Source organism: Acanthaster planci, linkage group LG09, assembly GCF_054643075.1.
Source record: "Acanthaster planci isolate LZ-2023a linkage group LG09, COTS_SCS, whole genome shotgun sequence".
NCBI classification, from domain to species: Eukaryota; Metazoa; Echinodermata; class Asteroidea; order Valvatida; family Acanthasteridae; genus Acanthaster; species Acanthaster planci.
The window spans coordinates 18,921,461-18,933,309 of NC_141785.1; the positions used below are offsets into that span (position 1 = coordinate 18,921,461).

The window sequence follows — 11,849 nt, forward strand, 5'->3', positions numbered from 1 at the left end:
ATATGAGAGCTAGGCTTCAACATCCCCTCTCCTTCCCTGGGACAAAGCTGGAAACATTTTGGTGGCTCGTGCGATAGGGATCGCTCGGCAGTTTTATGGAAAAGGGGAAAGCCTTGGAATGCATGGACTATTTAGAATAAAATGTATACATATCAAATATGTCCATGGCATGTTTACTGACTGCTTGATAGTTCTTCGATTTTAAATTTTTTGAGGGAGGGGGCAAAGGTTTGATTGTTGTAAGTATTCTGTTGGTGATATCACTTTCAAATTCTTTTTCTGTTGCTATTGCTACAAACACGGAAAGGACACTACAGTTCAACCACTGCACGAAATGTGTTGAAAAAAGAGCACTGAAAAACACACTCGTGCCAGCGCAGAGTACAAGTGATACATAATACAGTGCCTTGATGTCCCTGCCTAAAAGCACATGGTGTTCCCGTATGTGTCAAACTGACAGAGTACTGCAGCAAAGAATCCATAGTCAACAACTCCAAAGTGTTCGGGCAAGCATTTCTTTTCCCGATATGGGCAAGATAGTCGATGCGCCGTTACCTGAAGCGTTCCCCTGTCGATGACGCGGACCATGTTGGCATCGCAGCCTCCCACCAGGATGTGGTCTTTGCCAAGCCACTGAGCACAGTACAGCTGAATATCAAAAGGGACAAAAATGTAGTTTGCAGTACAGCATGTTAACCATAACTGCATGAGGACACGTAAACATGATCTTACTGGCTGTAGACACGGGCACGGTCACATTTAAACACTAATACCCGCCTTCCTTTTGTACACATACACATACAAACAAGTCTGAGAAGTCTGTGAAGGTGGACCGTGTATTGAACTTGAACTTGGCTGCTGTGCACAGTCTTTTGTGGTAACAAATACTGCTCCGTGAGAGCATCCCTCCCCCCTTGCGTGTTAAAATTTAAGAGATCGTAGAAACAAATAGTGTACAAATACTGTTCAAATGACTCCTGCAAATCAGTGTTTATGACATTTGACTGTATATCCCAATTGTATTGCTACACGTATATCTTGCCTTTGTCAGAAGTGAAATTTTTAGCCAAAAATTATCCATCCCCGAGCTGAAGTGCACCCCCAAGAAAGACAGGTGGTTTCAAGTGGATTCTTGCACGCTCTGCGTGTACCCAAAGACCATACATGCCGGAATAAATTAGTTACACGTACTCAGCGTGCTCCGCGTCAAATGCGCATGTACTTGCACGCCTCATGGCGCGCCTAGAGGGTGAAAAACACGCCCTCTTTTGTTCCACTCGGAGCGGATACCACCTGCAAGTGGCTTGTCATCAAATATGGGTACCCAGGACTGTATGACTGAAGTTTCAAATATTCAATCAAATGGAAGATTCAAATATTGGCAACGAATTGACTCAGTTGTAGGACAAATTGAAAACCAAGGTCAAACTCACCAGAGAATTATTGAAATCTTGAGGGACTGTCCGTATCAGATTGCCTTTGGCGTACTCCCAGATCTGTAGATTGTAGTCTTTCCTCCAAGACCCAGTCACAATGTGGTTGTGGTAGGAGTCGATGTCCAAGGCATCACCGCAGACATGAGGACCACAGATTTTCCTACAGCACACAAAAGTTGCCATGAGTATCTAACAAGGAGGAATATTAGCCGTCCATCTCAAAGTACCGTGATTCTGGGCTCAGGTTCTGTGGGGAAAGTTTAAGGAAGGGGCAGACACTAGATTTCCGAAGACACTGAAATTATCGCAGTGGAATAAACGTGATATACACGCACCCCACATAGAGAAGTAGCCTACAATCCATTCCTTCACTACATGCACACCAATCAGATGATTAACCAAATATATCCCAATAGGGGCAAACATGTACATGTATGTACATGTACATACCATCTATTGGTACTTTTTAGTCTGCCCTAATCGAGGTAGTTCTGGAGACTGACTGGCTTCTGCAAAATGAGTCTTGAGTTCATTTTTCTGTAATTGTATTTCTGTTTTCATTAGAAAGAGGGAACCAAGTTCAATGGTTGGAGACATCACTCTGTTCAGCATCCTAATTGAAATGGGCAGACAGGCCAAAAATACCGAGAATTCCAATAAATTTAAATCGTGCAAGGTTCTTTAAAAAGTGGCTCTGGTCACTTATGACTCACTTTACTAGATTTGATGATCTGGCTTGGTTACCATTGTTGCTGATTACCTGATTGAGTGCTCCGACCTGACGTCCCAGAACTGGACTGTATCATCCCAGCCCCCAGACACAAACTCCTCTAACTTGCTGGGATGAAACTTGAGAGAGAATACCCTGAAACGGTGACCGTCCATCACGTTCATGGAAGGACTGCAGAAAAAGTGGCATGATTATCTTGTTAACACTCTGTCATATCTTTGATTTTTCGAAACATTGATATCTTCAACACCAAAGTCTTGTCATATCTTTGATTTTTCGAAACGTTGATATCTTCAACACCAAAGTCTTGTCACAGTGGTTCACAAGAGAAATGCATCCTACCTTGGCTGGCAAGTAAAAATCCTCTTTCTGGTTTTATCGTCGTACACGTTGATCTTCTCGTCTGAGCCTGCCGTGATGTAGATGGACGTGTCCTTGTTGTAGGCCACGGTCAGCGTCTGTCTGGTCTCGTGAGTCGTGTGGAGGCAATCTCCAGTGGCAATGTGCCACAGTTTGACCATTCCACTTGCATCTGGTATGAGAATGAAAAAGCAAAATGACTCAATTGGTACCAAGCTGCATCTGCGATCCAATCGTCAAAGTGATGACATCTGGAAATACCATGTGCAAATACAGACACACAAAGTCATTCCATAGTTGTGGGGACAAACAGGATATTTCACCTATTCTGTGATAAATGAAAACAATATGGGGGCAGAGAAATATCACAACTTGGTCCTAATTTGCCAATCTGACCCACTGAATGCCTACCCAGGGCGTCATCTTGGAGTGCAAAATTGTCTGTCTGCCCTGACTTTAACTGCGGTGTCTTATCTTCCGAATCAACACAGCTAAATGAAACTATGTAGGTTCACACAAATTGAAACAGTGCCCCCAACTCTGCCCACACGTGTCATTTCCGACCCCCCCATTTTCAAAACTTCCAGTTTTAGATCACACCTGGCCCATCAAGGACGAGTCACTACGTGAGACACTGTACTGGGACACATCTTTTGTGTAGTATTGGCGATAATTTACAGGCCACGCCAATACCAACACGCATGTACTGTACTTATTGTACTGGCACTGGTGGGAATAGATCAAATCTTGTCATTGTTTTAATAGTTAGAGTACTTTCTTTTCACGGGATTCTTGCTTATGGTTCTTACATGTGGCAAGCAGTAGGTTGAGGGACTTGTCGCCCTCCACGTACGGCCTGAAGACAAGGCTAGTGCATGGCAGGTGGGCATCCTGTGTCTCCTGGTCTATCAGGTTGTACAGGGCTGCACCTGTATCCGATGAATAAACCTGTTGGAGAAGGGATTGTACTGCATGAATATTCAGGTGTTAATAAAAACATGTGCAGAGGAGTAGAAGATTACATATACGTGTAGTTGAGATTTTTTTATGTACATGTACTTCGTAGTCTGTCCTTCCGTTTTAGGCGTACCCCCCTCTTCCCGGTAACAGTAGTGTCCACCCTTCCCTAATTGTTTATTCTGGCCCCACCTTCCTCTTTGCTAACATGCATATGTATGATTAACAGGCTTGATTACAGGCTTTATTCTTCTCGTCTGTAACATAAAGTTGGTATCAACTTGTCAATTCAGACATGAACTATGAATATTTATTAAAATTCATGGTGATTGCTGCATGTACGAAATGTTTGGACTGGAGCAAAAGTTTGATATACATGTAAGCTTACATGAGCTATAAAATAACTCCCAAACAGCCTCGAACCGAGGCTACAACAATACTAAAAATTTAAAAAATAATTACATGCATCTACAACTCCCGAAGCTGACTAAAATCTTTGTCACTTGCCATTCGGACGATCCATTTCCAGTGAACATTATTTCAACATGAAAAAGCAAAGTCCATTTTCATATCTGACAGGATGCGCAAACCAATCCATGTACATTAGCAAGGATCTAAGTTTACAGTCCATTCCATGTCTGTGTGATTTTAATGTGTTTCTGCTGATCAAACAGAGCAATGTAAATATTTACCGACAATCTGTCCCTCTACTTTTTTTTGGGGGGGGGTGAGGAATTGATCATTACCAATGACTGAAATGTCTCACCTCGGTGAGTAAATAGCACCGTGTCAGAGTGAACGTGGTGGGACTTAAACTGAACAACCAATTAATCAATGGACCATACTTCAACACAGCTGCAGAAACAGTTCCGCATTCCCACCAAATATTTTGCCCCTTGGTTATGAGGTTTCGCTTCACCAAAGTTAAACAGTTGGAGAAATGAACACGTGAAATCAATATCTAGGTAAAAGTAGGTATGTTATTCTCTCAATTCTAAAACCCTTGGAGTATTTTAACTCAGACCCTTCCTGCAAAATTACACATTTTTCAAAAAAAAAGTACAGTGCATTGTTTGGGCTGAATCAAATGTGAAGAATAGGTACATTTATCATGTTAAGTAATACTTGATAGGTTGTGCAGTCCTAACTGCCCAAGTACTGAGGCACATGTATGATTTTGACAGGCCTGATGCAGTAAAGATTTGAAAATATTTGTAAAGCAGCCAGACTGGACATGAATGACTCTGACGGGGCTTTAAGATGATGCTCAGCACATCACAGAACCAAATTTAGCACAACTGTGACTGCCAGCCAAAATGCTGCGCTATAAACGTACCTAGCCAGTTGTCTGCTTCACACCACTAAGAAAACAGAGTGCGTTCTGCTCCTTCTACGTGTAGCCACACTGCGAGTTTTCAAAAGCTACATTGTAGTTGACGTTGTGCACATGGGGTATTTGAACAGATTACCCCGCATATTTTCTACCTCTGAAAACAATTTGGCAAAAGTTCAACCTTTTTGGGGGTACAGTTAAGGGTCATTGAGTGGTGCCATTGATGATAACCGGAGTCTACATGTACCTGCTGTTTTACTTTAGTGACACCACTCGAGTCTCAAGAGGGTCTCATTCTCAACTGTACCTTTATACTGCCGTCCACACATCCAACTGCCAGCAATGTACCGTCATCGTTGTAACAACAGCACATCACATCCTGGGTACACTCTCTGTACAAAATCAGACGAGGGGAAAAACAGCAACACTGAAAATCGTTCTGTGGCAACCTGCTAAATATGACAAAATTCAACACAGCTGACATGAAAACCCGGCTGACTACGGCGATATGCAACAGTGGATCAATACGAGCCTTGGCACCATATGCAGTCACACACTGTACCCTGTTACTTTGCCTTCATCGCCAAAAAAATCCAGAAAATAAGTTCAAAAAGTTCTTATTGCTGATATCTAATGTTGTATTTAGGCTATTTTAGCCGGGTTGAGGCTACAGATTGGTGGATGGATGTGGAAGAAATCTAAGGCCAACACAGACTGATGAAATTCCTCCTCTGAAATCAACTTCTTTCCATAATTATATCAAAAGATTTTTGACAAACGTGAAATTAATCTCAGATTATGCTCAACATTTGTCCATTCACAACAGGTTGGATTTGGTGCCAGTATCTTCCATTAAACAGAAAACGTTGATCAGTCATTTTCAGCTGACATCTACTACATAACACACAACGTATAAAAAGGAATTAAGTGGATTTTTCGAAACATTTTTCACGCTTTTCTCATGAGGTTTCCATTAATGGCAAGTATAAGTCACTTGAAAACGTTTGAGCTGCGAATAGGTTTTTTTCCCTGTTTGAAGACAAAATTGAACTAAGGAAAAGGCAGACAAATTTGGTGGAATGGGTGCTGTCACTATGGTGTCAAATTCTGTAAAGGCTTCAGGGTTTGTGTTGAAAAGATCAAATATATTTGTGATCAGTTATAAAGCCTTGCTTGACTTTTCAAAGTGTTTGAAATTCAAACAATTAGCACTTAATTCTGTGGATTCGGGACTTCAACATACTTCACTGTGTAACACTTCAACCAAGGCCAACATTACTTGTTTATGACACACCTCTGAAAACCAGACAAGTTTGACGCTGACACTTGGCTCCGATCAATTGACATCCATTTTCAGAACTCAAAATAATGTTCTGGTTTCTTGATTAACTTTTGAACACAAAGAAATCAGAGTGACCCCACCTGATCCATGACAAGGCGATCTTATAATACAATTTGTCGAGCATTTGCAAGGCTCGACTCAATCAAACTGAGTAAATACAGGGCCATGGAAATCTCTTCTTGATTGTCAGTGCCACGTTCTGTTCATCAAACCTATTACATGTATCTCTTATCCTGCAGCACAAGAAAGAAATTAAAAAGGCGGATCTGTGATGACAAAAAAATCAGGCAAATATTGAACAACTGGGACACGGTCACGGCACAAGTTTGTTAACGTTTATTACTGTACATGTAAATACTGAATAATACAATAATGAAAATCCTCAAGCCTCTGACTGCTAACATATTGCTCTGAAGTTTTTTAACAGTTGATTCTGTTGATGGATTGACAGTCTCAGAAAAAAAAGTGCATTTCATTCTCTGGAATTTTTATTCTTGACGAATTTATCTTGATGAATTAAGTCTAGAATTTGTATTCTCAATGTTTCAGTTGGTAACTGCATGTACATATACATGTAATGTTAAATTTGCAGTTAATGCCTATTAAATGTAAAACAGACAACTACACCCTTGCCTTATAGACTTTGGATCCTGTAGGACTGTAACTCTATCATGTTGACCTGTCCAAGGCAACGGTCCTTCAATATTATTAGGCAGGTGAAAGTGACCAGGGAATAAAATACAGGCAGCCTGCTGGTCAATTAAGGCCCTTACAACACTGGAACAAATAGCACCTGTGCATGTAATTGAAAGTTAGAGAACTTGAGAGAAAGTTAACACAACAGACATAGTCTGTAATTTGAGAAAAGACACCAAATCTGTGAAAGACAGACCACACAAAGAATTCGGTCACAAGAGAATGACTACGTGTAGGAGCTGGCCAACATTGCTGTCACCCTTTGAAGCATGAACTTCAAGTAGTTTTATCCGTATTCAACACCTAGTAATTTACACCCAGTTGCAACACTATTCCACCCTGTCAGCTGAGCACGAAGCTGAAATTATCCACTTAATTTAATGACGAATGCCTTTGTTTACGTATCATCCTGGCCAAGCTACATGTATACACCAGAGTTAGTCTCAGATAAGACTTGAGTGAGCTGAACACGTTCCTGTCTGGTCAAAGTAAACACGGCAGTCTGGCTATTATTTTGGTCTGTGAATGCATAAATTTCCATCAACCAGTGAACTGTAGCCTGGAAGAGTCTTCAGAGTTATCCAAGGGGGTTAAGCCATTACACAATCGTAAGGTACAGTCTATGTAAGTGCCAATGGACATTGAGAACCAGTATACATGTATGTACATTTAATTTCATGGGGACTCCATCTCAGACTACTGATAGTGTGAGTTTAAAACATGATATAAGTCAGACTGAATTTCATTGTCAATGAAAAATTTCAATTTCAATTTAAAGTACACATGTAGTATACTTGGTTCCTATATTTTCACGGTAACTCTATCATTGCGGTATCAGAAATTTTGAATTTTACGTTGCCATTGAGTTTCCAATCAGCAATATCTATCCAGTTAATCAATAATTTATGGTCTTAGAATAAGTTTTATTACAACAGAGAGAAAAATTCTGCATGTTTCCGTTAGTTTTGACAATTTTTAATAAAAGATGTACATGTACTTTTTCCAAAATTTGTAAAGTCTCCTTGACCGTGTTCATCATTACCTACCGTCTATCCCTCTAACAGTTACATGTATTTCTAACACCACCCTGCCCTTGGATATCCGTTGCTGGGTTCCCATGTCAATTTTGAAACGGCCAAAAGGTGTCTAAAGGAACATTTTAACTGTGAAAATGCCCTTTTTTGGGGGAGTCAAAATAAGGGCTCCTGCGCTGAAAAACTCTTTGCGTGTGTACAGCGTGCCCCAATCTCCATTACAATAGACTTGTATCAATCATACTTTTACCCTCCATCCTCGGGGCCATTAGCGAATAATTATGTAGACATTATTATCCCCATTTTTTTTGCTTTCTAATACAAGTTGAAGAATTTACAAAGGACATTTAGAGTTTGTAAAATGAATTTTGAATAAAATAATTCACGTTTAATGAGATGGCTATAACTCTAGGAGAATGAGAACTCAGACAGAAGACATTTTGCACAGTTGTTTCAGACATCAATTAAAGAATGAGTCCACCCAAAACTTAAAATTTACAATACCCACATAATTCTTATTCCTTCGGTAAAACACCAATTTAAGTAACGAGATGAATGTCAAAGTTGTTGCTGTCTCATAAGATTGGGGTAAACAAGTTCTGATGCAAAAAATGAAGTCTTTCCTTTCCGGATTAAAAGTATAAGGTGATGCAGTGCAACTGTTCCCATTTCATTCTCCCAGCGTTTGGCATCTTTAAGGAGGAGACTGAAAAAAATGGAGTTAATTACAAGTAAAATGGAACTGTACTGCATCACAAAGTGAGGCTAAAATTATTCTTTTTATCTTTATTATTCATAAACAAAGTGCTTTAAAGGTCACCACAGAAGCAATTTCTTGATACTGCGATAATAGAGACTCCAACTCCGCTTGCATACGGTGTGCAAACAGATTTTTTAAGCTATCGTAGAGGAAAAGAAATTGAACCACAAACAAAATTTTATGAATCAAGTTCAAAAGTACGAGTTAAACAACAGCAAGGATAGGATAATTCAGGAAGGTGAGCAGCACTCTTTATTTTGATTGGGAAATACAACCGCAATAATATACATGTAGTAACCCATCCTACTTGTACATGTTTATGGGACGTCATTCTGCAAATTTGGGATCCAATTTTTTTGTGTCCCCTGTCACATCTGACATGATTTGTAAGTTCATTCTCTAATTTCCGAGAACGATGAATTAATGCAGATTACCTGCCCAACAAACTGAAATAATTTGAAATCAATTTCAGTGATATTTACATGTTAAGTTTTACATGTCAGGTGTAACAGGGATACAAAAATACATTTTGGACTCCAAATTTATAGAATGACCAGGTGTGCATTTCACGCCAAGTGGGAATTTCCACCAATTCATTTATTAAGTAGGCCCTACACCATTACAGGTAATGAACAACATCAAGAAATCAAGATTTTTGATTTGTTTAAGTTCACTGTCATAATTATAAAATGGCACTTGGACTCACTGATCATCTTAGCAGGGTTTGTGAAAATCAAAAGGTTGGAGTTATAAAAGGAATGTCTCAACTCACAGATGTAAACACAAATAAGGCAGGAGCAGATCTACCAGTTACGAAGAAGGAACGGGCTAGAATAGAGGTAAACTTGAATACATGGGCAGGGCATACTTTTAATGCATGACATCTTCCTTTGAAAATTTCACAACAAATTAGAAAAACAATTAAAATTGGGAGGAGTGCTTGGGTAGAAGTCGTTTTCCACTTAGTCCTGTCATACAACACAAGTGTACATGGAACAAATGGTGTGGTTACCAAATAAGCCACACTGGAAGATTTCCAGTTGTACTGAAAAGTTTGAGCTTTGAACATTTGAAGAAATTCACATTATCAAATATAAACTTTTACCAGTATTCCATAATCACATAAACCAAAACCTGTCTCACAGTTATCAATTTTAAAGGTTGAATGAAATTCAATTGAGCCTCAATGAGAAAAAATCATTGTAACTTTGAATTTGAAAAATACAAAAATGACAAATGGTTGTTCATGTAACTTGGTTTTAACCCCAGAAATTATCTTACATGTAAATAACTCAGACCACAAAATGCACAAGTTAAACCACTACTTCAGATGTTACAAGTTGTGTTGGAGAGAGTTCCATAGCCAGATAGGCCAGTAACTTGACGCCATGAGCAAAATTCCTATGAGACTGGTCTGAAAAATTCTAAGTGCGACCTAAATGCTTCAACCTTTTCAGAGCTAAATTTGACTTTCTAGCACATGCTACTTTCTGATGGCCAACTGCAAGTGAAAATAAATAATGTCTGCATTACAAGTTTCATCATCAAGCCTGCAAGAAGTTAGTCCCATATTCATTTTATTGCTTTGGAATATGCCATGGCTATTGTTACGGCAGCCGTAATGCATCTGCCATTTTCTATTGTTATAGCACTGCAACTGCGCAAGCGCGCCAACTTAAGTGCAGATTTCGGACTTTATTTCCCTTAAAAAAAAATCCTCCAAAGCTTCCAATGAGAAAAGAAAAAAGATTCCTGCTTAGGCCTATAAAATTTGAAACCAGTATAAAACATGAAATTTAGGCAACAAAAATAAAATGGTCCAAAGGCGGAATTGAATTTACACATCAATGGTTCAAAACCTTTCCCCTTAACCACTTGGCCACAAGCATGGAAAATTTTATAAAGTATCGTGATGATCAGCTACATCATCGCACTTGCGCAGTTCAGTGCCGTAATGATAGAAAATGGGAGATGAGTTACGGCTGCCATAACAATAGCCACTTCGTTTGAAATAATGCATGATTATTGTCTGCTATAAAAAAATAAGTAAATTTGATATATTTTTTATAGTGAAGGTAATTCACTTTGGAATTTTTTTGGCTAAATTTCTCGTTTTAGGACGTTACGGCTTTCTAACCCCTGGTTGCCTAACATTTTAAAGTATGTAAGAGAAAATTAGTTTTGTCCTAAGGCCTATATGGGACTCTTTACCTTTAATGCAGACAAGTTTTTGTGTAAATATTATTATTATTATTATTATTATTATTTATTCATGCCAATTCTTTTTATCACATATCAGATGGGCATGAGAGAGGCAAAAGCGATAACAATCACTGTGGCCAAAGACCTGCCACACCTCATCAAGTTGTGTATGGAGTAAATAAATATAAATAAAATACTAAAATATAGAAGTATTTGAAGCCAAAAATTAGAACGTACTACTCACACTGTATGGAGCAGTCGCAAATTACCCTCAGCCACCGGATTCCGTGGTGGTGCCTGGGGTTCCTCGAAGTCCCCAGTCGGCGGTACGACACTCATCATGCTCCGTGGTGTGGAGCTCTTAGACGACAGTACATCGGGGCTGAGTGTTGGTTTCATATGCCGAGCCACACCGGCCCCCGATACACCAGCCAAACTGAGAGCGTACATGGTAACAACTTGAGAAGCCTCAACCGGTTATTTATTTACTTGTCAGGCTTGACAATATACAGTTACGGGAGGAAATATGAGAAAACGGGGACGAACGAACCGAGACCTGAATTCTTCGGTTTCTGAGTTAGCACGACTTGCAGAAGTCAGCGCGTATGTGGTGAAACCGTGGTACATGCCACACACAGAATCGCAGCAAAAGTCTACCTTTTCTTGTCGTGAGGCCTCCACGAGAAAACCGATTCCCTTTCTTTCGAATTTGCCACTATGCCGTGACAATGACAAATTAACAATGAATTGATTCTGAACATCTGTATTTTCGTAGGTAATGTGATATACATGTATTTTAGGGCAATTTTCAGGGCAAAAAATCGCAAAAGAGTTCCGCTTAGCAACGTTGCCGCTGCTACTATCCTCTTGACCTTTAGGGTCAGTTCATTCCGGGTAGGCCTAAGTCTAATTTGGTAAGTATAGGGTTTAAATAAGGATGGTTTATTGTGAAAGTTATAAAAAAAATTTTAAGTAATTTGTAAACTAAAATGTCTGTGT

The 11,849-nt window shown here is 39.5% G+C and overlaps 1 protein-coding gene across 2 annotated transcripts in view; it reads right to left on the reverse strand.

The window, feature by feature from the left end:
- Positions 1-11,731, reverse strand: part of LOC110976693 (guanine nucleotide-binding protein subunit beta-5b-like) — a 15,352-nt gene extending 3,621 nt beyond the window's left edge. The window contains exons 1-7 of one of the 2 annotated variants that reach the window (XM_022230186.2): positions 11,095-11,731; positions 5,124-5,208; positions 3,336-3,474; positions 2,509-2,698; positions 2,197-2,337; positions 1,434-1,596; positions 556-648 (exon numbers count right to left, since the gene is read on the reverse strand). In XM_022230186.2, coding sequence (XP_022085878.1) covers positions 556-648; positions 1,434-1,596; positions 2,197-2,337; positions 2,509-2,698; positions 3,336-3,474; positions 5,124-5,208; positions 11,095-11,300 — 1,017 coding nt within the window. In that variant the 5' untranslated portion in view covers positions 11,301-11,731. Of the gene's footprint in view, positions 1-555; positions 649-1,433; positions 1,597-2,196; positions 2,338-2,508; positions 2,699-3,335; positions 3,475-5,123; positions 5,209-6,791; positions 7,482-11,094 lie in introns of those variants that run through there. The other variant, XM_087140839.1, reaches the window with a different exon arrangement.
- Positions 11,732-11,849: the final 118 nt, after the last annotated feature.